Raw genomic sequence first — 25,020 nt, 5'->3', positions numbered from 1 at the left:
CTATTGGTCTTATAAATGACATTTTTTTTATGTATGTGTTATTTTTTAAAATAGCTAAATTAATAGGTTTGTCATTTACAATGCCAATAGTTATAACTTTTGCAAATGTGACAGCTATAGCATTTGTAATGCAACATGTTTTGTATTTACATGACTTAGATGTATTGATATTACAAATAACAATGGCTTTTAATTTTTTTAAAATAATTAATACTTAAATAATTTATTTAATTTGTAATGGCAATAGCTTAAACTTTTGTAAATAACTTTTGTGAAGATTATGTTGTGTTTTTTATTGTGACGAAAATCCAAGAACAGAAGTGAAATATGAACATCTTTTTGTGATTTGTAATAAAGCGTGAAAGCTTGAAAACAGCTTAAAACATTGAAAGAACATATTTGAACCAGCGATGCTGTGGTTGCGCTGAGTGATGCTGTGGTTGCGCTGAGTGGTGTGTGCATCGGTGGAGCTTAGTGGGTGCATTGGTGGAGCTGTGTGGTAGGTGCATTGGTGGAGCTTAGTTGGAGCATCAGTGGAATTGTGTGGTGGGTGCATCGGTGGAGCTGTGTGGTGGGTGCCTCCGCAGATCTGTGTGGTGGGTGCATCGGTGGAGCTGTGTGGTGGGTGCTTCGGTGGAGCTGTGTGGTGGGTGCATCTGTGGAGCTGTGTGGTGGGTGCATCTGTGGAGCTGTGTGGTGGGTGCATCGGTGGAGCTGTGTGGTGGGTGCATCGGTGGAGCTGTGTGGTGGGTGCATCGGTGGAGCTGTGTGGTGGGTGCATCGGTGGAGCTGTGGGGTGGGTGCATCGGTGGAGCTGTGGGGTGGGTGCATCGGTGGAGCTGTGGGGTGGGTGCATCGGTGGAGCTGTATGGTGGGTGCATCGGTGGAGCTGTATGGTGGGTGCCTCGGTGGAGCTGTGTGGTGGGTGCATCGGTGGAGCTGTGTGGTGGGTGCATCGGTGGAGCTGTGTGGTGGGTGCATCGTGGAGCTGGGTGGTGGGTGCATCGGTGGAGCTGTGTGGTTGCTGCATCGGTGGAGCTGTGTGGTGGGTATCATCGGTGGGGCTGTGTGGTGGGTGCATCGGTGGAGCTGTGTGGTGGGTGCATCGGTGGAGCTGTGTGGTGGGTGCATCGGTGGAGCTGTGTGGTGGGTGCATCGGCGGAGCTGTGTGGTGGGTGCCTCGGTGGAGCTGTGTGGTGGGTGCATCGGTGGAGCTGTGTGGTGGGTGCATCGGTGGAGCTGGGTGGTGGGTGCATCGGTGGAGCTGGGTGGTGGGTGCATCGGTGGAGCTGTGTGGTGGATATCATCGATGGAGCTGTGTGGTGGGTGCATCGGTGGAGCTGTGTGGTGGGTGCATCGGTGGAGCTGTGTGGTGGGTGCATCGGTGGAGCTGTGTGGTGGGTGCATCGGTGGAGCTGTGTGGTGGGTGCATCGGTGGAGCTGTGTGGTGGGTGCATCGGTGGAGCTGTGTGGTGGGTGCATCGGTGGAGCTGTGTGGTGGGTGCATCGGTGGAGCTGTGTGGTGGGTGCATCGGTGGAGCTGTGTAGGTGGAGCTGTGTGGTGGGTGCATCGGTGGAGCTGTGTGGTGGGTGCATCGGTGGAGCTGTGTGGTGGGTGCATCGGTGGAGCTGTGTCGGTGGAGCTGTTTGGTGGGTGCATCGGTGGAGCTGGGTGGTGGGTGCATCGGTGGGGCTGTGTCGGTTTAGGTGTGGGTTGGGTGCATCGGTGGAGTTGTGTGGTGGGTGCATCGGTGGAGCTGTGTCGGTGAAGCTAGGTGGTGGGTGCAACGGTGGAGCTGGGTGGTGGGTGCATCGGTGGAGCTGTGTGGTGGGTGCATCGGTGGAGCTGTGTGGTGGGTGCATCGGTAGTGCTGTGTGGTGGGTGCCTCGGCAGAGCAGTGTGGTGGGTGCATTGGTGGAGCTTAGTTGGAGCATCTGTGGAGCTGTGTGGTGGGTGCATCGATGGAGCTGTGTGGTGGGTGCCTCGGCAGAGCTGTGTGGTGGGTGCCTCGGCAGAGCTGTGTGGTGGGTGCATCGGTGGAGCTGTGTGGTGGGTGCTTCGGTGGAGCTGTGTGGTGGGTACATCTGTGGAGCTGTGTGGTGGGTGCACCTGTGGAGCTGTGTGGTGGGTGCCTCGGTGGAGCTGTGTGGTGGGTGCATCGGTGAAGCTGTGTGGTGGGTGCCTTGGTGGAGCGGTATGGTGGGTGCCTCGGTGGAGCTGTGTGGTGGGTGCATCGGTGGAGCTGTGTGGTGGGTGCATCAGTGGAGCTGTGTCGGTGGAGCTGTGTGGTGGGTGCATCGGTGGAGCTGGGTGGTGGGTGCATCGGTGGAGCTGTGTCAGTGGAGCTGTGTGGTTGCTGCATCGGTGGAGCTGTGTGGTGGGTGCATCGGTAGAGCTGTGTGGTGGGTGCTTCGGTGGAGCTGTGTGGTGGGTGCTTCGGTGGAGCTGTGTGGTGGGTGCTTCGGTGGAGCTGTGTGGTGGGTGCTTCGGTGGAGCTGGGTGGTGGGTGCATCGGTGGGGCTGTGTCGGTTTAGGTGTGGGTTGGGTGCATCGGTGGAGCTGTGTGGTGGGTGCTTCGGTGGAGCTGTGTGGTGGGTGCATCTGTGGAGCTGTGTGGTGGGTGCATCTGTGGAGCTGTGCGTGGGTGCATCTGTGGAGCTGTGCGGTGGGTGCCTCTGTGGAGCTGTGCGGTGGGTGCCTCTGTGGAGCTGTGTGGTGGGTGCATCGGTGGAGCTGTGTGGTGGGTGCCTCGGTGGAGCTGTGTGGTGGGTGCCTCGGTGGAGCTGTGTGGTGGGTGCCTCGGTGGAGCTGTGTGGTGGGTGCCTCGGTGGAGCTGTGTGGTGGATGCATCGGTGGAGCTGTGTGGTGGGTGCATCGGTGGAGCTGTGTCGGTGGAGCTGTGTGGTGGGTGCATCGGTGGAGCTGTGTGGTGGGTGCATTGGTGGAGCTGTGTGGTGAGTGAATCAGTGGAGCTGTGTGGTGGGTGCCTCGATGGAGCTGTGTGGTGGGTGCATCGATGGAGCTGTGTGGTGGGTGCATCGGTGGAGCTGTGTGGTGGGTGCATCGGTGGAGCTGTGTGGTAGGTGCATCGGTGAAGCTGTGTAGGTGGAGCTGTGTGGTGGATGCATCGGTGGAGCTGTGTGGTGGGTGCATTGGTGGAGCTGTGTGGTGAGTGCATCAGTGGAGCTGTGTGGTGGGTGCCTCGATGGAGCTGTGTGGTGGGTGCATCGATGGAGCTGTGTGGTGGGTGCCTCGGTGGAGCTGTGTGGTGGGTGCATCGGTGGAGCTTTGTGGTGGGTGCATCGGTGGAGCTGTGTGGTGGGTGCATCGGTGGAGCTGTGTAGGTGGAGCTGTGTGGTGGTTGCATCGGTGGAGCTGTGTGGTGGGTGCATCAGTGGAGCTGTGTGGTGGGTGCATCAGTGGAGCTGTGTGGTGGGTGCATCAGTGGAGCTGTGTGGTGGGTGCTGTGTGGTGGGTGCATCGGTGGAGCTGTGTGGTGGGTTCCTCGGTGGAGCTCTGTGGTGGGTGCATCAGTGAAGCTCTGTGGTGGGTGCATCGGTGGAGCTGTGTGGTGGGTGCATTGGTGGAGCTTAGTTGGAGAATCGGTGGAGCTGTGTGGTGAGTGCATCGGTGGAGCTTTAAAAATTGTGAGTCTCATGCATGAATTGTGTGTTCGCACGTATGCTCCCCCGTGTGCTGCTTGTTCATTTTTTAAACTATTTTTTAACAGCCTGCTTGGGCCTAGCAGCTGCAATTTGCTGCTGTGACACTCCTTTGTTAGAACGTACTTTTTCACACCTTATGTTTATGTTTTTTTTTCGGTTTACATCTCCAAGGGTGTTTGCCATTTTGTGGGGGGGGGGTAAATTGAGACAACCAAAATGTCTGCACTAGCACATGCTTATTGAGGCATGCGTAGTGTAAATCAATGCACTTGTATTTATTCATTCGTTTTTTTCCCAATGCTGTTTAACATTGGCAATAACTATTTTCCCCAGAAACCAGTGGCAAAGCTAAAAAGAAAGATCAATTGACTTTAGCAAAGCTTGTAAATTCTTTCGAAAGAGCATCTTGAAAAAGGCTATGAGGAGCTGTGTGCCACTAAGAGGAAACCCTGTGATGCGCAGCCCGTTTATGAGCTGCACACACTCACCCACAAAGAGGTTTGTTAGCAGAGGGTACTTTACATAATGTTCCATGTATTTGATAAAGATCCAGCGAACTGAGTCCTATCCCTCCACCAATAACCAATTACACTCTCAGTCATCCAATGGCAGAAGAAATAGTTCATACACTCACCCCACCCACATGGTTGGGCGGAGTCACACGTGAAATGTATCTGAGCGCAGATCACTGTTTTTGTACTTTCTTATTTTATTTGCAAGAAACCAACATTGAAAGTGTGCAGGATGAGAGCCATAGAATAAAGCAGCCTGGTATGAGAATGTCATTGGCAGAATATTGTCTGAAATAAAAAATTCCATCCTGAATATTGTCTACAAAGATATCGGCGATAGCAGATAATAGAAAATCCAGACCCAGTGCGACACCAGGACAATATGTATAACGGATAATATATTTCTATACGATATTCTGACATGTGATGGGGAAGATGAGGAGAGATGGGGGAAATGGTGGGAAACAATTTTGGCTGCTGCACAACATGGCTTTCAAACTGCGGGCTGCAGTCCCTAAGGAGCCATGGAGCTATTTAAGGGGGGGTGTGGCGCAAACAGAAAGTAAAATTAATAATAATGAGACAATGAGGATACAGCCACCATCTCCTCACTCCTGAGGGCCTGCTTCATGCCCTAAAGCACAGCACACATTAGGGAAGCTTAATGCAGAATTCTCTGTCCTGCTCTTAAACCATGTTATGTATGTTATGTCATGTCATGTTATGTTGTTGGTGGGGAGGGGGGGCGGGGAGAGGCTAGAAGGGAAGAATAGGGGAGAGTAAGGGTGACGAGAGACGCACGGGGAGCAGCAGCCTTTGATGTGCAGGCCGGCCGTGGGCAGTGACTTATTAGGGGAGGAGAAATGCCAGAGCGCACGCTGGGGTAAGCTTGTAGGGGGAGACTGGTGGCTTTGATGCTGTGCACGCGCTTTTTCACGGGCACAGCATCAAATCACCGGTTTAGTTAAGCTCTGGATAAGTCCCCAATATGTTCGACATCTGCAATGCTTGCGCATTGGCAGAGGTCGAGCCCTAAAAAGGGTGGGACGGAACCTCAAGCCAGGATAGAATTAAACAATTTGGAGAGAGGAGCTTTTAGTATAGAGCAAAAACATTTATAAAGCTGTGCTGCAATGCCATCTTCCCCCGGGGCTCTGGACCAGGGAGCTCTTTTACAACTCTTTTTACCTGGGATGGATGCATTAAGTGGGCTACAGCTTCACTACTTAGCTCTGGGAGGTGAACTTTCTGTAAGAACTTATCTCATACTCCCATTTCCCCCCTGTTTCCCCCCTTATACAGAAGCGCCATCTATGGACTTGGTTATTTGCTGCCACTGAAGTTGTGGGTGCCTGTTTGCTGCAAGTTCTGACACCGCCCGACACTGCCTGCTGGGGATACGCTGTGGAGTTACGCTCCAAACCTGGTGGATGGTCTATCAGCACTCTCTAGGAGGAGCTGCTGCGAAGTGCAGCTGCTAGAGACTACTTGTCCCATAACCCCTTACCAGCACCTCAGCTGTCTACAATCAGTGCTATTTATGCACGTAGAAACCCAGCGGCTTGGGACGCGCCCGAGCTAAGGGAAGGCCCATCTATGCCCATCCACGGCTGTACGAGGCTGGGCCACCCCCACATTCAATGAACTAAATCTTTGTCATCACTGACATGGGCAAACCCAAAGCGACAGGTGAGCCATCAAAACCATACAGACAGACACGCATTAACACCATGCTCGAAAGAGAGAATGGGGTTGTAAGTGATGAAATTACCTTAACTGAACGAAGGCTATCCTTGGGGCAAGGGAGCAACACTGTTGAAACAGATGAGAGCCCAGGGGAACTCCACACTTTAATCTACAGTGTCAGTCTAGATGGAAAATTAATGGTCACTCAATATCTACCATCAGCACATAATGATGTAGCAAGGAGACCAACCTATAACCACCCTGTTTCTCCCAACCCAAACAGTCTTATTTTATCATCAAAACCTGTGGTTAGGCGCAAAAAGATTAGGAACCATGTACATTATGCAAAAACCCAAGCTAAACGAACGGTTGCTGGAAAAAAGCAAGATAAAATATCACTGGCTGATGCTCAGTTTGACTATATATGCAACCTGCTGACCGAAGTGATTAGCTCAAACTGGGTCCTATAAAGGAGCGTTTGACAGCGATAGAAGGCCACCTGGCCAATATGACTAAGGGCCAGATGTATCAAGCAAATTTGCATTCGCAAAGGCCGCGAATGCACATTTGCTAAATGGAATGTATGAAGCAAAATCTGGTGCAAAATAAGGAATCGCAAAATTTGCGATTCCTTATTTTGCAATTGCATTTAAGTAATCACAAATTTTGCGATTCCTTAAATGCATTGTATGTAGCAAAAAAAATTAGCAAAATGCCCTTAAGGAATCGCAAATTACCACCAACTTCTAGTTGGTGGGAAGTTGCGAATTCCTTGAAAAATGCAAATTTTTGCATTTTTCAAGGTGCCATGTGATGCACATACATGCCCTTAGGGCATGTATGTGCGCCACTTGTGCACCCATGCATATTTCAGGGGTGCAACAGGGTGTCCTTTGGACACCCCTGCACCCTTGAAATTATTCTCAATTTGCGATTAGCAAATTGCGAATCGCAAATTGAGACTAACTTCCCATTCATTCCTATGGGCCTCCTGGCCCAAAAACATGAATGGGAAATTATTCTTTAATTGCGATTAGCAATTTGCTAATCGCAATAAAGGAATTTTAAGAAATCGCAAAAAAATTGTGAATTTCTACATACATCCCAATTTGCAATTCCTAAATAGCGATTTCCAAAAAATCACTATTTGGGAATCGCAAATAATGGTAATGATATATCTGCCCCTAAATCCGGAGCCAACCCACCTGCTGTTCGGCATGAACCAGAGCTACAATTAATTGAGTTATCCCTCACAAATCTACGATGGGGGAGTCAGGTTTTAGCCAATCAGACAACTGTTCAACCTTGAATGCGTTGCAGGTAGAACCAGGAGGTAGCACTATGAACCACCCCCCCAAAAAAAAAAAAAAAAAATCAAGAAAAGCGGGACCATGGATGTTTATCATTTTCGTTACCTCCCTATTTCTATTTCGGATAACTAGGCTGTTATGCCCCTCCCACAGGGGGTGGACCAGGTTAAAGAGAATAAGCTGTGTACAACAGTCTTACATCTTCTGCCAGAATCATGTCCGTATGTCTTAATAAGGGCAGGAGTGCCCCCACCCCCCCTGGTTCCTGATCAAACTGAGGCATAGGATCAGGCTTGTAACAAAGCTGTTCACTGGCTCGGGAGAAACAGCAACTTTAACATCTGAGAAGGTCATGATATTATGATGATTAGGCAGGTTGATTGGCTTAGCCCCTTTTCAAAGGACATGCCTGGAGACTGTACTGTGGTCCACTTTATCCATCCGAGCACTGTGACAAGGCTATGGAGAACTAATGCAGCAAGGTTACCTATGATATCTAACATTGTTATGCTTCCCCTGGGTTATTTCTATAAGCTCCCCAAGGCGATGAGGGTCCCGCTATACCTGCTCTCCAGCCCTATCCACCCTAAGGTTTGACTTGTCCTAACAGATAAGCTCCTTTGTCAGATTGTAACGAGATTGACCGACAAGGCGTGTCAAGTGCAACCTTAAAGGCATCTCCCTTAAATCGTACCTGGTGTATGTATGTTGGCCCCGTAATCTCAAAGTTCGGTGATTCAAAACCAGCATCCTATGGACAAGTATAATAAAATTGCACTGGAGCATATGCTGATCATGGCAAAAAGTGTCCTTTTGAAAAAACACCAGCATAAACATGGCAAACTTTATGGCAAATAGTCCGTACCCTCTACGAATAAGGAGATGGAATATTGCAGGCCTTGGTAATAAGCTAAAGACACAGAGATGAGGAACGGAATGCAGAACGAATCAAACATTCACCCACAGTCCAGAGATCTGTGTTAAATCCACTGTTCTTCTACTCACCATGCCACCTAATTTTAGACTCAGTCATATGCAAATTAGTCTTGACCATGTGCCTCATGGGAACAGTCCAGCCCGAACTGCCAAGCAAGGTGCTCCCTGGAACGGAAACAAGCATTCTGGGACCGGTTTCGGGGCATCACCCCTCATCAGCGGCAATTGTTTATCAGATCTGTTGACATTTTGCTAATGCAGGAGATCTGTGATGTGAAACCTGTAGACGTCGATGGCTTTCTTTGTTTCAGCAGAGCGGCCGTTCTCTCGTGTAGGGCAAGCTTCAGAAGGTTAAACTACCTGGATAAGTCTGCAGCTCAATGGTCAAGACGAGGCCTTACACATTCCAGGCTAAGATTTTCAAATGACCTAGTATAGAGAAGCAATGTCATTGTACCTGGTATATTCTTATAATAATGATTTTGAGAAGGTACCTAATCAAAAATTTCCTGTGCTTTTTTGCTATCTTTCTTCTCTTGTGGATTGATTAACTGATAGGGCTCAGCAATTGTATTTATGTATGGGCAGAGACTTTAATGCTAAATTACCAAACACTGACTAGACTGTTTTTTATGGATGTGGGTGTGGATGGGGAAGGGAGAGGCAAAGAACTGTCAGGAGCTATTTCTTGCCCTGATTTGTTTAAGTGAATGGAAATATAAGGTAAGAATAATTGTGATATACCAACCTTTAGGGGCAGGAACTGCTGTTCAGTGATCGATTACATCTGTCTCATGCAATCTTGTACCCTTCTTGCCTGATAGTACAGTGATTAATTCTCATTTTGGGGATCATAACCCAGTTTAGCTGTCACTTATTGTTCCATTCAGGAAAACCTTCAAGACAGAGCCCACCCCGACAAACCTGTCAACTTTAAACAGCAACCTGAGACTATACTGAAAATTGACAGATCCATTGTTATTTTTGGGGAACATTTTATCAGGCAATTTAGAGCTAATCATAGAATGCTTGGCAGAAGTTGCTATACCAGGAGAAATCGTAAGCGCTTACGTGTCCTTGTGTTTGAAATTTAGAGAGTCCCTTTGCAAACCAAAATAAATATTGCTGCAGGTTCGATCATAAGTGTTCCCATTTAAATCGCTCTTTACATATAGTGTTGGCCAAAAAAACCTAGAGACCCATTTTTGATATCTACCATACAGAAGCAATATACATTTACAACAGCATGAAGGAGATATGAAAGCATTACCAAACAATGGGAGGTACTCATGTGATCAGCTCTTTCGAGAGAGAGTCAAATGTTTTGGGGAGCAGTATCTGACAGGAGAACTGTGGAGAAGTGTGGCTCACTGGTTAGAGGAGGCATACCCTGAAGCAGAGGTCAGACCCGGGACCAGGGTTCAATTCCCAATGCGGCAGGGTCCTGAGCCCAATTGTCCATGGACTCGATAATTCTCGCTTCGGTGCCTGCTCGAATCACGGGTTCACACTCTGCAACTCTGGGCAATAGTTCTCCACAACGGCCCCCCCGCGGCGGGATGCCTGGCTTTCACCTTGGGGATACCCAGTATGGGTTATCTCACAGGGAAAAGCCAGGACGGGTTCCCAAGGCAAGCGCCGAGATGCCCTAGGGTAAGTCGAGCGCTATATAAGAACACACATACATACATACATACATGCAATCCCTTGATCAAAAAACAACTTATACCATGCTGTCATATAAGTAATGATGCTTGGGTGACCCATTTCATGTACATTTATTTTGCCCCAAGCCTTGATCATCTACAACTTGACCATGAAGCCCAGTCTGCAAACGTGACAGTTTCTCTACAGGAAGTTACTCTGGCCATTCAACAGAGTGCTGGGGGAAACAAACTTGCCTGGTCCAAACAGCATCCCAATAGATGTAATTAAATGTAACATACACTTAGGGGCCCCTCTAATGACCAACTTTTTTAATAGCCTGACTCAGTTCACAGTTCCTAGTTCTTCGCCTAGTTCAGTCACTGTTCCCATCTTTAAACAAGCATTGGAAATGCAATAGGTCTCGCATTAGAAAAGTTGGAGCTATTGGTCTTGTAAATGACAAATATTTTATTTATTTGTTAGTTTTTAAAATAGCTAAATTGATATCTTTGTCATTTACAATGCCAATAGTTATAACTTTCGCGAATGTGACACCTATAGCATTTGGAATGCAACATGTTTTGTATTTACGTGACTTAGATGGCAGCTCTGGTCGTTAGGCCACATCTCTAGAGAGCAGGAGAGTGCAGCAGGGGAGAGAAGCACAGCAAGGGGTGTCGGAGGATAGGGGGGGCAGCTGGGGTTCTTGGTGCTGGCTTCACTGGCCCGGGACTGTGGGGGTCGGTCCTGGGCTAGCTTGGGGGTTGGTGATGGGCGGAGTAGGGGCAAGGGGTCTTGTGCTGCACGCAGGCAAGGACATCGCTGGGTGGCAAGTAATTGTGAAAGTTACCGTTTAAAGGGAAGGACGAGGCGGATATTAAATGTGTAGCAACATCATATTGTTGGAGGTCACTGGTTGGTGAAGAGGCACGCAAGGTATACTGGAGGGATTAGGCATATATTTGTGAGTACGGAGCTGGTGGGGGCTCCCAGCAGAGGCGACCAGTAAATGGAGCGATTACGGCATAGAATGTTATTAAGAGCGGTCCCAGTGAAATGTACGGGTGGTTGGGCTCGGGGTGATAGCAGGGTGCAAAAGAGAAACTGTGGTAGAAGGAAAGGGCGCCAAAGGGATTGGGGGGATGGGGCACCAACGCAGGCAGCCACAGAAGACCCGGCGTAAGGGGTAAGTGGTAGGAAAAAGGGGTCGGCAGAGTAAAGGAATTGGTAAGACAAGGAGAATAGGGAGGGCGCATCAGCTGCGGGGTGCGAAGGTTAGGGGCTCTGCTGGGAGGGAGGGGGGGCTCAGGGAGGGACGAAGGGGTGGGGGGGCAGGACAGGCAGCGATACGGAAGGAATGGAGGAAGCTCGGGCATAGAGGGGTCCAGCGGGCATAGAGGGGCCCAGCGAGGCTACCAAAGAGCAGAGGCATGCCTGGCATACACAGGCCGGCAGAGAGTGACTGACGAGAGCACAAGCAGTGGGCCGGAAAGTGAAGGGTGCGGGGCGTCGGAGAACCTCGAGGAGGGAAGGCAGATAAGGGGAGGGGGGAGGAGAAATGGAACGAGCGAGAATGACAGGAAGACTAGGCCTGTGCCAAGATTATGTGAGATGTCTGAAGGGCACGTTTAAAGGAATAAGGGGGCGTGCCCCAGGGTCATTCACTGGGATGTCAAACATTCAACTGGTAGCCACACCTCCAAACGGCAAAGACTTCAAGCCTGTCCGAGTCCAGACACCAGCAGCATGGTGATTCGGAAAGACGGGTTTGTTTGAGCCGGTCGTTGCAAAAGCACATTTCACATGAGGACTTTAAAATGAGCGGCCATGAAAGAGACCCGTGACCGACGGCCCTCGGAGACCCCCCCACGGGCCCCTCTTGCACGTCGATAGACTGCACGCTCTGCTGGGGTATGGCTGCCTGGCATGCAGCCATTCACAAGCGCCTTTCACGTGTACCAATGCCGTTTGTAGCACAAAAATCCAGACATACTGGTTTGGCTACTGCCGGAACAAAGTAAAAAATAAAGGCTTACGGTATACATGAGGATTGAGTGTTTCTTTAGATACAAGTCAGCCCCGCATTCTAAGAAATACTTCTTGGAAGACAAAAATACGGTAGCATTACACCCCGAGTAAAAAGTAAAGCCCCCTGTGCATATTTTAAAGAGCTGGTAACAAGACTTTGAGACAGCTGCTGTGTCAGACCAGACTTAAAACTGGCGATGGTCGAGAAATGAAACACGAAAAATAAAAAAATGCAGAATGTTTTGTTGAATAAACAAGGACGAATGAGGATTTTTTTTTAATCGGGGGGGGGGGGGGGGTATTTCTAGTTAGGCGTAGCAACAATTAATAAAAATAAAAAAAGCAAGGAATCAATTAACTTGTGACAACAGTTTTTCAAAATAGCAGCGCAAAAAAAAGGATGCGAGGCCACAGGTTTTCGTAGCAGGGTTATTTGTGTTGCTTTAGTTTGTCGTCAACAGGAAACCTCCACCCACTGCTCGTGCATAGCACAGAATAGGGAGAGGCCATCCCACATTCCAGCAGCTGGGTGGAGGTGGAAGGCCTGCAGGGGTTAAAAGGGCAGCGCGGGCAGGGGAGGGGGCGGAGCGGGGAGAGGGAACAGACGGAGGGAAGCCAGATAAGGGGAGGGGGGAGGAGAAATGCGACACGGCGGGCAGGGGCAGCCGCTCTCGTACCAAACAAATTTCCAATTAAAAAGTCAAAGCCCTCTTAGCTTTACGTATTTTGTTTACTTTTAAAATATATGTTACGTAGATAATTTCCTATCAATATATTTTATTTTGTTTACTGTCTATCTTTGAATTTGTAACATAAGTGGTTTGCTTTACTTTCAAAAAGGTCAATAAACATGTGTTGCTTTAGAAAAATTGTTACCGACATACAATAAATCTAAGACCAAGATGGCCGCCACATTTTCAAACTTCCATCAGCAGAAAACCTTTTAAGTATAATATTAACGTTCCAAGATGGCTGCACATCCTGGTCTTTCCTCGGTTTCTATTCCCAACGACATCTCAGTTTCCGTTTAGTGTTGTGTCGTTGTTCATCTCTAACTGTCAGTACTTGAGTCTTTAGGCGCTGCACTGGCAACAAGTGTGTCAAAATGTGACAAGCCTTCTGTATCCGCCGGTGCCAGACTGAGAAGGACACAAACAAAAGTGAAGACCATTTAAATTTAGAGATGGGAGGAGCGCCTCATAACCAAGCGTTTCCCTTCTGCGCGCATCCTTTCGCTGCGACTCTTTCCGTGTGTCATGCTGTGCCTTTTAAAAGGCAATAATTACATGGGAGGGCTCAGCTACTTACTGCGCCAGTTGCAGGTTATTTTGTATCATTTGCTGGACACAGATCTTAATGTATGCGGGGCAGACTCCCCCTTTCGATGCTAATGAAATGATTACCACCCAGCATATCGTATTTTTTGTTTCAATGCGGATTTGACCATGCCGGGTTTATTAGTATTTATCAAGTGAACAAGATGAAAAAAGTTTGAAAAGGAAAAGAGCGTTCAGTGGGGCACCGGCGGGATCAGAAAACAGTCTTGGGTAATAAAAATAGAAGCAAATAGTTAAATAGGGGCCTAAGAAATAATAGGGATGTTCTAGTACATAAAATAAACAAGGCAGGCGGCTGGGGGGAGGGGGGAGGAGAAATGCGACGCGACATGGCAGGCAGGGGAGGGGGCGGAGCGGGGGTGTGGGAGGAGTGCGGGAACAGACGGCGAGGGGAGGAGAGTAGGAGGAGGAGAGTAGGGGAGGCACGGCCTAGCGGCCGTGCAATCAAGAAGTGAGGGGGCGGGAGAGTAGGCAAGGCAGGCGGCTGGGGGCATGTGCACGCGCTTTTAAGCTCAATGCGCATGCGCATTGAGCTTAAAAGTCACGGGCACTGCAAGGAATCGCCACGATTCCTTGCAAGTTGGACAAAGAGTGGATAAGCCCCCATAGTCTCGCTTGCTTGATGCGCATCGACAGGCGAGACCTAAAAAGGGGGCAGTTCGAAACCTCAGTCTTACCGAACCATTTTGCTTATTGACATCCCCGCAAACATTTTTGGGCGGGTACTTTATAATAGGATATGAGATTGGGTCATCGATAATAACATCCTTCATAACAGTCAGTACGGTTTTCGCACTGGAATAGGCACAATAGAATGATGCTTGAACCTAAACTTAGTCATTGGCAAATATACTGAGGCAAAGCCTGCCTCACTCTACTTAGCATTCATGGACTTTTCCATGACTTTTGATTGTGTCAACAGGACAAAGTTGTGGCAAGTACGGATTGAGATGGGATTGGATGCCACCCTTGAAAGTATGATAGTGTCTTTACATATGAACACAAAAGCTAAGGTTAGGTTTTGTCAGAATGGAGAGGTTCGAGTGTGCATTGGGCATGGAGTGCGCCAAGGTTGCGTGCTCGCACCATTGCTCATTATTTTATATATTAATAACCTTAGCTCACATCTCATCATGAGCACGCCTGACATTCCCAAGGCCAATGGTGTTCCACTCCCCACATTACTTTATGCTGATGACGCTGTACTAATGTTCCAAACTCCGAATGAATGGCCTACATAAATTAGTTAACTCTTTTGTGGATTAGATGGCTAACTTAGATTTGCAGACTCATTTCTCCAAATCTTTCACTATGTCCTGTGGCACTTGTAAATTCCCAGTTTTAGAATTGGTTCAAACTATTTGTTTAGTAAAAAAAAAAATCCAATTTGGGGGGGGGGGGTCATGTTTCCTGCAGCAGGATCATGGGTCCGCCCATATCTCCAAAAGTAGTGCAAAATTGAGCAGAGCAACAGGTTCTCTACTAAGCCTCCCATGCCCCTTGAACGGTAGGGAACCGGTCCCTATACTTCAGATATATAGCACCCAATGTGTCCCAATTGCTTCTGATGGAGCGAGTATTTGGGGCATTTCAGATGGTCTGGCTTTGCAAAGGGAAGAGAATCGCTTCTGTAGGAAAATACTGGTCACAAATATGTATGCCACAAAGAGCTGGACCTCACCTACTTGAGCAATTATATTCGCACTAGACCCCCCTGCTGTGACTATCTGGCTGACGGAGGGTTCAGTAACCCTCAGTCAGACCCTGCCGAGTCTTGGTGATGGCAGATTGTTTCCCATTTTGCACCGTTCTTTTCCTATCACTCAGCTGTTCAGTTCCTGTTCATCGCACCCCTTTCAGACATATTCTTTTGTGCTTGTTTTAAGTCTCTGCTGGACACCTGTTGTGCATTTTTGGGTTTGCCTATTGCCGTTCCTGCACTTTTCCAGTTTTAGTGGTCCCTCTTCTCCATTTTTTATGGCCGTGCTTTTCCCTCCTTCATTAGAGCTTGCCTGCTGGCTTTCTCTATTTTTACGGTTGGCCTTCTGTTTTGATGGTTGCCTGTGTACCATTTGTTTCAGCTAACCTTTCATTTTTAGGTCTCACTTAGGCAACGCTTGTGTGGTCTCTTCAAAACAGGCTATATTCAGGTGTGGACTTTAAACTCTACCAATTTTCCGTCCAGCTTTCCAATTGGCTCCTGTCCTTTATAAATGTTGGCTTTTGATACATGAATACGCTTAGAAGTCCCTCCTTAGTACTTGCCTCTAGTCTGTTACCTCCCATGAGGACAGCCCCTCTTACAGGTGTACTTACTCTCTAGGTTTCTTCAGCAATTAGTGATCACTAGTTAATTAATGTCTTGCTGAAGCACGCACGACATGCGCGACTTGCTAAACACTTTTTTTATTGTAGGCTTTTTTTTTAAGCAGCGCAGCAGCTTTATCGTCAATAATGATGAAAGTGCGCCTTTCCTGACCCAATACACATGTTACACTTTACCTTTAACAATGGCGGCCACTGCTTTTTTTCATATTGCGCGGCTCGCCACACCTTTTATTTTATTCAATTTGTAATCAGCGCGGAACGCCACCTGCATCTTACAATTGTAGGTTTTTTTAAGCAGCGCCGAATACCGCGCTTTATCTTCAAGAATGGCAGCTGCACGCCTTTCCCAACAGTATTGCACACTCTGCGCTTTACCTTTAACAAGGGCACCCACTGCTTTTTTTTCTTCTTATATGCATCTCGCCAAACCTTTCTTTAAAAAAAAATTAAAGGCTTTTTTAAACAGAGCGGAAAGTCACCTTCATCTTAAAAAATGGAGGCAACACTCATTCCCCAATGGCATTGCATGTGTATACTTTGTAGCATTTGTTTGTTTAACAAACACTTTAGGAGGGCACCTGCTCCATGCAAATGCAATGGGGTCTTTAAGGGCTTCTCTGACTGCCTGAACACACATTGAAATATAATGGATAACTAACTACAGGACCTGGACAATAAACGGAAACTAAAACAATCTGCTCATAAGTCAGCTTTATTTTTAGCAATGTTGCCTCTCCCTCCACTCTGTTGTACCCGTGCATCCTTCAGTCCACTCAGCTGCTGTACACCACACGGGACTGCAGAGGAGGAGTTGGCCAGGTGGTGTGTGGATCGCATGCATGCCATGGCATGGCATGTTGTGGCATTTCAATGTTTCTGAGTAATGCTTAGTTCAGGGGTAAAATGAGCACACCAGCAATATTTCAACAGATGCATGTTTTTTGTTACCGGGTGCAGGGTGCTGTTTTGGCGTTGGGTGCCCTGTTGTTTTCAAAGGGGATTCTCCGGTTGCAACAAACCCTGCAGGCCCGGGATGAAGATATTCTGGAGGCGACCACCGGTTGGAGAGGTAAGTTGGGATGTCTTGGGATGCTGGGACACCTTCGGTTGTGCCACCCAAGGCCGTGAGACATCGAGTGCAGGTTGTGTTTTGGCACCAGGTTTTTCTTACTGGCTCCGGTCGGGGGGAATCCTTCAGAAAGGAGCTGCAGGAGTCGGTTGGAGACTGGTGGTAGGTCAGGGGTAACCAGATCCCAGGTCAGGATCACAGGGGAGCCCTCCGCATGGTGTTGGGCCACTTGAACTCGGACTGTCGGGTGCAGAGTGGTGCAGACTCGCGAATTTGGCGAGAGCCAGAGTCTGTGGGTGAGCAAATCCGGTGCTCACAGGAGACAAAGTCTGGTTTGGGAAGGCAGGGCAGGTCCTCTGGGTTCTTGGGGGCTGCTGGCTGCAGGACACACCATAATTTCACTGGAGCACGTCGAGGTTGGGACAGGCCGGTAGGGCTGGGTCCAAGTCAGTTGGTGTCCTCCTCTTCTTATATCAGCACTGCTCCTTTGGTCCTTCTTCTCTTTTCTTGTCTGAGGCAAGGTTACCTATAAATACTACATTTAGAGGCATTACAAGTAGGTACAGGTCGGGACCAATGGGTCCCTTCCTTGGGGTGGTACACCCCCTATTATGCCACCCTCCAGTGAGAGGAGGGCATAAGCCTCACTCTTGTTGGCTGGGTCCCCCCGTCTGCAAGATGGCAGGGACTGAGAGTAATGCTCCGCCTTGCTTCCCCCACCTGAGGGGTCGAGATGGCAGAGGTAGGCACACCTCTCCTCCTAACTTGGTTTTCCGGCCGATTCTCTCACCCAAAGTGGGGGTCAGAATCGGTGGGGGCCAGTTGCTGGGAGGAGCGAATGGCTGGGGAAGCTCACAAAGGAGGAAAGCCTTTGAAACTTCCCTTTAGTTGACCCAGCTCATCCTGGTGGAGGAGGCTTGGCACATCGACCCAGGATGTGCTTTGTTTCAGGACTCTGAGAGTGTCAGGCTCTCGACCAGGAGTCAAGAAACATGTTTGGTGGTGCCCACTGGCGAGCAGCCACTCATCTAGGACACTTGAGTTAAGTCGTTTTTCAGGAGGCATCTCTAAGATGCCCTCTGAGTGAATTTTTCATTAAATCCCACACTGCCTTCATTGTGAGTTAATGTGCTGAGAAGTTTGATACCAAACTTTCCAGTTTTCAGTAAAGCCAATATTGTGCTGTGGAGTCCGTAATTAAAAACTCCCAGCACCATATACTCTTTATAACATTACTGCACTTCCATTGTCTAAGAATTGACTTGGACACTGTAGGGGGCACAGGGCTCATGCACCTGTACCCTCGCCACTGGTATAGTGCACCCACCTAGAGTGGTGCTTACCTATGCCAGGGCAGTGGGTTGTGTGCCATGTCAACACTTTGTTCTGCACCAAAACACTCAGCCTGCAATGGCAGTGTCTGTGTGTAAAGGCCTCTAAGGGTGGCACAATAAGTGCTGCAGCCCTTAAGAGACCTTCCCTGGCCACAGTGCCCTTGGCACCTATGGTACCCTTTACAAGGGACTTAAATGTGGCCAGAAAATTGCCAATAGGGTTTTGCAAAAGTGCAGTTTAGGGAAAGAACATGGGTCGTGGGTACCTGGTTAGCGGGAAACTAGTTCACACTAGCAACAAGCACTGGCGTTGCCAATAGGTCTCGCAGTAGGAAAGTTGGAGCTATTGGTTTTGTAAATGACACATTTTATATTTATGTGTTGGTTTTGAAAATTGCGAAATTAATAGTTTTGGCATTTACAATGCCAATACTTTTAACTTTTGCAAATGTGACACTCATAGTATTTGTAATGCAAATGTTTTGTATTTACGTGACTTAGATGTATTGATATTACAAATAACAATGGTTATGACATTTTTTAAATAATTAATACTTAAATAAAAGTTATTATAATTTATAATGGCAATAGCTTACTTAAACTGTTGTCAATACCTTTTGTGAAGATTATGTTCAGTGTATTTTATTGTGAGGAAAATAAAAGAACAGAAGTGAAATATTAACGTCTTTTTGTGACATTTGTGTAATGTGAGAGAGTGGGAGTGGGAGTGAGTTTGAAAAGGGTGATTGATTGTGATATGATGTGTGATGCTGATAGGGTGTGTGAGTGTGTTAGTGTGTGTGATTTTTGAGAATGAGGGTGTGTAAGGGTCTTTGAATGTAATTGTGTGTGAGGGTGAGTGTGTGTGAGGTGGTGTGAGGGGGGAGGGTGTGTGTATTCCGATGGTGTGTGGTGTTGTGAGGATGAAGGTGTGTGCGTGTGTTATTTTGTATGATGTAGAGGGTGTTATGGTGACGGTGTGTGTGTGTGAGGTGAATTTCCGTTTAAAATCATGATTTGAATGTTTGTGAAAAAACACTTCTGGTTTCAGCACTGGCATAACAGTTTCAAACCATGAGATAAGATGATGTCCCTGTGCCTTAGTTGCTTAGTAGTGAAATGACAGTGTTTATAAACGTCCTCTCGTAGTAGGAAAGAAAGGGTTAAAGAAAGGTTAAACAGTTCAGTTCCCACGGTGCGCATTGACGTCGAATCGCAGTAGTATATCACTTAGTTTTAATAATGCTGTCCTGCAGTGCTCCCAACCACTTTGGTATCAGCGACTCCTCGTGAATGCGGTCTTTATACTCGTGTCCTTAATGCTGAATTCAATGAGTGAGGGAATACTTTGTTTATTATACTGCTGGCCAAACACCACAAAGCAACAGAGCGTCTTACAGAAGATGGAGGCAAACACGGTCAACACCAAAGCTAAATGAGGATATGCACCACCTGAAAATAAACAAACGGATCACTCTCAATGCAAATAAAACTATCACTGCTTGCACCGATACTTGCGCTTGCAGCAAAGATTCACATCTATTCAAAGTATCTAGTTACATGTATAGGCTTACCATTTGTTCCCTCCCCATTTTTCCGAAACCCTGCTTTCCAAGTAGGGCTTGCCGCTACATTCTCACAGTTGTTGCACTGCGAATGAGAGGTGGGTGTTGTCCACCTCAATGGCACTATAAGAAAATGTTTGATCAAAACACTTCCGACTCCAGGGTCCTAAAGTTGCACACAGTTTTCCGCACCATGTGCATCAACTCGCTGAGCCACAACATCAACATTACAAGTTACAACCTTGTTTTTTGTGTTCAATCCACGGTGAATCGGAAGGCTGTAAGAGTGGAAAGCTGCTAAATCTGAAAGAAGGCCGGGTAAAGGAAGGAAATAATCAATACTGTCTCAGAGCTGCTGTATTAAATGGCACATTTAAACATGGCAACTGAAACAAAGCACAACCAAAACAAAATGCATCATGTGAAAGTAGAGGACGAATGCAGTCATCGCAAGTGAAACAAAAGGAAATCGCCCGAGGTAAAAAATACACTCGCCTCCTCAGAAGGGGGGGGTGCTAGTCCGAAGCCAGGCGTGCTCGAGAAGCAATTAGCAGCCAAAAAGGAAGTGAAGGGAGGCGGACAGGGGCGCAGCGGATGAGGGCCCAGGAGAGACACTAAATCTGTCACGGTAAATAAAGTTGCAGCGCTGCCAAACTCGGCTTCTCGAGCCCGGCACCGCAGCTGCCCGGCATGCCAGCAGCAGGGTACATAAATCAGGCACTGACTCCAGTACATGAGACCATGCAAGATGCTGACGATTTTGAGGGGCTGGCGGTTAGAGAGGACAGCACGAGGATGCCGCGATCTCTCTCTGTTTATTTTCGTAGAGTTAGGAGGGAAGCCGGATGGGGGCGGGAGAGCCTGGGGCGGGATTCCGAGCGAGGGGAGGCAGGCGGATTAGGAGGGAAGCTGGATGGGGCAGGGAGAGCCTGGTGGGGGGGGGGGCGTGAATAAACAAGCGTTAAGAGCGGCCGGCCGGGAAACTGAAAGTACGGCCGGCCTGCGGCCGGCCATGATTCAAGCATATCCGACGTGGTTTGATGAAGAACAAAGTAATTTTTTTTAAAGGTAGGGATAGCAAGTGACTTCGATTGGCAGTTTGAGTGTATGCAGAGGCGTCTTGTGAAGGGTTGTGAAGGAAAGAAAGAGATACTAAGAGTTCTCAATTACGTATCCTCCGTTTTCATCGCTAGTTTATGTCCGCTGTCAGCAGTTGAAGTTGATGCATTTTTATTTGATCTCTGTTTATTTTCGTAGAGTTAGGAGGGAAGCCGGATGGGGGCGGGAGAGCCTGGGGCGGGATTCCGAGCGAGGGGGGCGGGAGAGCTTGGTGGGCGGGGGGGCGTGAATAAACAAGCGTTAAGAGCGGCCGGCCGGGAAACTGAAAGTACGGCCGGCCTGTGGCCGGCCATGATTCAATTAGGGGAGGAGAAGCCGCAGAGCGCACGCTGGGCGAAGCCCTTTGATGTGCTGTGCGGCCGTGAATGCGCGTGCTTGTTTGGTCACGTGATTCACGTGAACTTAATGAAAACCGCAGCGCAAGAAGCCCTTGGTTTCACGAGGATTTCGAGCACTTGAATTCTCGCTCCGCGGTCGCGAGACCTAAAAAGTGGGTGCACCCATGCAAAAATGGGCACTTTCCTACACGTCGCTTATCTGCTCACCATATTTTAATGTTTTATATTTGTACACCTTTTTAAATATCATGCTGTTGACTCCCTAACTGACTTGAATGTCTAAATAAAGTATTTTCAATCAAGAGTTTGGTTTTATTGAATACAAAATGTGTTTATATGAGGCGCATAATTATGGCCTGCTTTTCCTATATACCTCATCTGACAGCGCGCTCCTTCCCTGCCATTCTAGCTCCTACGCTGACAGCCCCTTTAGGCATTCCCTTCTTTAACAGCACCAACCATTGCATGAGGGCCTCTTCTGTCTGACTGAAACTCACTTGACAACACAAACGTCCATAGGTTGCCCCACTTCCAGCACCTTTGAATATGCACTTCATATACCGGTACCAACTTCAAAACGCCCCTGATCTCACACCACCCACTACAAATGTTCTTTATCTAACATAATTGACTTTCCTTTTGGTTGACAGCTTTCCAAGCCTCTTTTGCATAAGACTGGCACTGCATTACAGCTGGGCCTTTGCATTTTGCCCTTGACTGACCACAGCCCCTTCTTTGACCATAGCCTACAACACCAGCTTGCCACATGCACACAGCTGCATCCGCTGTGAACTCGGTCCTGACAAAATCCAAACTTCTTGTTTTTTTATCTGATATTAACGCCGCACAGCAACATTACCATAGCTCTCTTCTCCACTGAAAGCCACAACTCTTTCAAGCCCCTATCTTGCACTTTCTCTTCATGGCCCCTCATCTCAAAGAAGAACCTCATCCTGGCCCCTCAGGTTAAAGCATTGCTTCCTCCATGTGCAAGTAAATATCTAAAATTTTGGTGATACTATCAGCAGGCCTTTAGCAAAAGCATTGCTTCAAATTACATGCAAGTTTCAGACTTTCTTTTGTTTTTTTAACAAAACATTACTAGTTGAAATCAGTTTTTGCAGGGGAATGGTACCTGGCATTCCGGAGGGCTTTGCCCCAGTTCCCTGGAAACAGGCTGGCTCCATTGTTGTGTTCCTGCCACCAACATACACAGTTCCTCCTCTGCCCAAAAAGTCTGTGAATGCGTCTGACAGGCTGGCCAGCTGTGGTGCAGACTTGGCTAGAAGACGCGTTTCAAACACCAGCTCAGATCCCTGGCAGGTCAAGTTGGAATCTTATGGAAGAAATGACAGAAAAAACGGTCATAAGACCCAAAGGCACAATAAGGCCTTGCAAGATAGGTCTTAGAAAGGTATGGGCAGAAGTAATGAAACAAAGAAATAAGGGGAAAGAAAAAGACAGAGAATAAAGGAGGAGGCGGAGAAAGAAGGTAGGAAGAAACAGGAAAGAAGAAAAAATAGAGAGAAGGAACGAGAGAAACCAGGGACAGCGGAGTGGAATGCATGGAGGTGGAATAAAGAAAAGAATGCTGATAGAGGAGGCGAAAAGAAGTGGGTGGGTGAGCAAGGGAGGCAAAGAACATGTGGAAGTATAAAGTATAAAGGATGGGAAGAAATGAAGGAAGGAAAGTATGGAAGTACGGGAGAGAGGAAGAAAGGGATGGAGAGCAATGGAATGGAGGAAGAGTCTGGAAGTAAGGGATGAAAGGGAGGTAAACAAAACAGGGCAAAGAAGAAACGGGATGAGATAGGCAGGGAAACACAAGTTAAGAGAGGAGGAGGGATACAAAGAAAGGGAAGGGTGAAAGAAAACAAGGAGATATTTTGTCCCTCCTTTCTTGTATACTGTTGCTAAGAGCAACTAAGAAGAACATTGAATATACTGGAAATGATACCTTTGAAATACTCCACAGACACACCACAGTTGCACTGCGCATCAAGGGTCCGGGCTAGTAGCGTGTGGATCTCATACGACGCCTGTGAAGAAATCCATTTTGTGCAATCTGTAGAAAAAGAATGGGTCAGTTTGGTGGAAAGAATATTCAGAGCAGAGGTGTGAAAGGAAAATATAAGGAATGGGTGGATAGCATTTATAAATTATATCCATGTAGTTTGCCCAAAACTGACTGAAATTGTAAATTTTTGAGGAATTGGATGTACCTTGTTTTGGCAAATTAATGGAAATTTAGTCGAGAAACCACTGTACTATTTTAGTGTGATATTACATTTTTTTATTTTTGTCCAGCACATTTTTCCTTGAAACAAGTTAAGAGTCCCCAATATTGGCTATGCATCAAAGATGACGCTTTCCGAAGAAATGCATAAGCACTTCAAATCGAACATAGAAGGATGTCCAAATTGTTCCTCAAATAGTAAAAAATTATTACAATACTAGCAGCCTGTCCCGACGTTGTCTGGGGATGAAATATAGCAGGGTTTGAAAGTGGGTAACGCTGACGTTTAAATGGCTGAAGTGGCACAGTAGTTATGCATCTTTAATGGGTTTGTATGCGTTGTTTGACATTGATCTTGCACGTCGTCTTTTACCTGTCTTGTGAAGTTGGTAATTTCTGTGCAATTTGTTTGTCCGCTTGTGCATGCAGTGTTAGGAAGAGCGTTCGTGATATGTGCCTCCTCAGCTGTAACGTTTTTGATGATCCTTCGTGATAACGTTTGCAGCTTGTGGGTGCTGTGGAGTGGGTTGGTTATAGAATCCCCAAGAGCGTTCTGTCCAACGTTAATCCGTGTACGCTGACAGTGCAGTGCGTGGCAGCGTGCTTGTGAGGGCTGCGCCTGTGTGATCCCCGCTGGTAGGCTGACTGCCTTGAGGCCCCGGCTGAGCACCAAACTAAATTGAAATTGTTAAGTGTGTGAAATGCCGCCTGAATGCGAAGATCTGTGAATGCGGCGCACATTGTTCTGAATGCGAAGCTCCGTGAATGCGGCGCACATTGGTGTTTGGCGATGCCCCTGTCAGAACGGTTAGGCCCAAAAGGGAGTACTGTGAAGGTTAGCAGTAATGCTGTGTGAATGGCGCGCCCCGTCAATGCTGCGCCCCGTCAATGCTGCGCCCCGTCAATGCCGTGCCCATTTTTCTTTTTTTTTTTGGCCAGGCCCCTCTGACAACGCCGACGCCCACAAGGGACTACTTTACCCCTTAGGTTCTTTTACCTTAGTAATGTATATGGTGGGCAGATGTATAGCCTATGTCCATCTGCTGCAACTGCCCTTTCCAATTCTGTATTGGTGTTGTGATTGGTGCTGTACTTCTTGAGCTTACCCGCCTCAAAGGTTTCGTCTCTCTCTTTATAATAGTAGTATGGATCTCAGAATTGGGAACTGTTATTTATCTTTTTTTTTACCATGGGCTACTGGAAATACATCCTTCAGAGCCTACGTTTAGAATAGCCGAAGACTTCCGCCATCTTGAAAATGGCCAAAGTGAGATGGGTTGGCCCAGTAACTTTTACTTCATTGGTTCAGGCATGAGCAGGAGCCATGGACACCTACTAGCTCATGCCAGGCATAAATGTAGCATCTCTAGGCATCCACTTCAGAACACTTCTGGATCTGAGGAAGACCAGAGGAGGACTGAGCCTGCTGTCAGTGACCTGAGAAGAACCCTGAAGGACTGGACCTACTCGGTCTTGTACCAAAAGTATGAAGACGTGGACTCCAAGGGTTATAAGGCTGACTTCCTGTTAAAGCTACAGGGACAAAACAAGCTGCAAGAGGCCTTACCCAGCTGACTAGTGGCAACTGGACCTGGACTGTGCCCTGCTGTTTGGCCTCTGCCTGAAACCCTATGAGTCGTCAAGTGTCTTCCCAGGGACTTAAAGGTCTAAATCAGAAGGTAAAATCTTTGACCAGGACGAACATGGTTGGTGTAGCCGACCCGCACTTCACTGCGGTCAGCGTCAATTGCGCCTAGGTTCAGGGATACACCCAACATTGTAGATCATTGGCACTTTTTTGTACTCTGAGCTATTCCTACTTTAAACTTCAAAATGTCATCTCTCCGGGTACCCTTTTTGGATTTTTATCATTTTGGTGTAATTTTTTTTATCACATTTTACTCTATTT

The 25,020-nt window shown here is 47.7% G+C and overlaps 1 protein-coding gene across 1 annotated transcript in view; it reads right to left on the bottom strand.

Annotated features, from left to right (window-relative positions):
* Positions 1-25,020, bottom strand: part of LOC147685381 (uncharacterized) — a 354,664-nt gene that overhangs the window by 160,300 nt on the left and 169,344 nt on the right. Inside the window, exons 5-6 of the mRNA XM_086941295.1 lie at positions 22,833-22,940; positions 22,011-22,211 (exon numbers count right to left, since the gene is read on the bottom strand). Coding sequence (XP_086797421.1) covers positions 22,011-22,211; positions 22,833-22,940 — 309 coding nt within the window. The remainder of the gene's footprint in view (positions 1-22,010; positions 22,212-22,832; positions 22,941-25,020) is intronic.

Source organism: Lissotriton vulgaris, chromosome 10 (genome assembly GCF_964263255.1).
Source record: "Lissotriton vulgaris chromosome 10, aLisVul1.2, whole genome shotgun sequence".
Classification (NCBI taxonomy): Eukaryota; Metazoa; Chordata; class Amphibia; order Caudata; family Salamandridae; genus Lissotriton; species Lissotriton vulgaris.
Note: the sequence above shows the minus strand (reverse complement) of the source record. Positions and strands in the feature narration are given on the sequence as shown.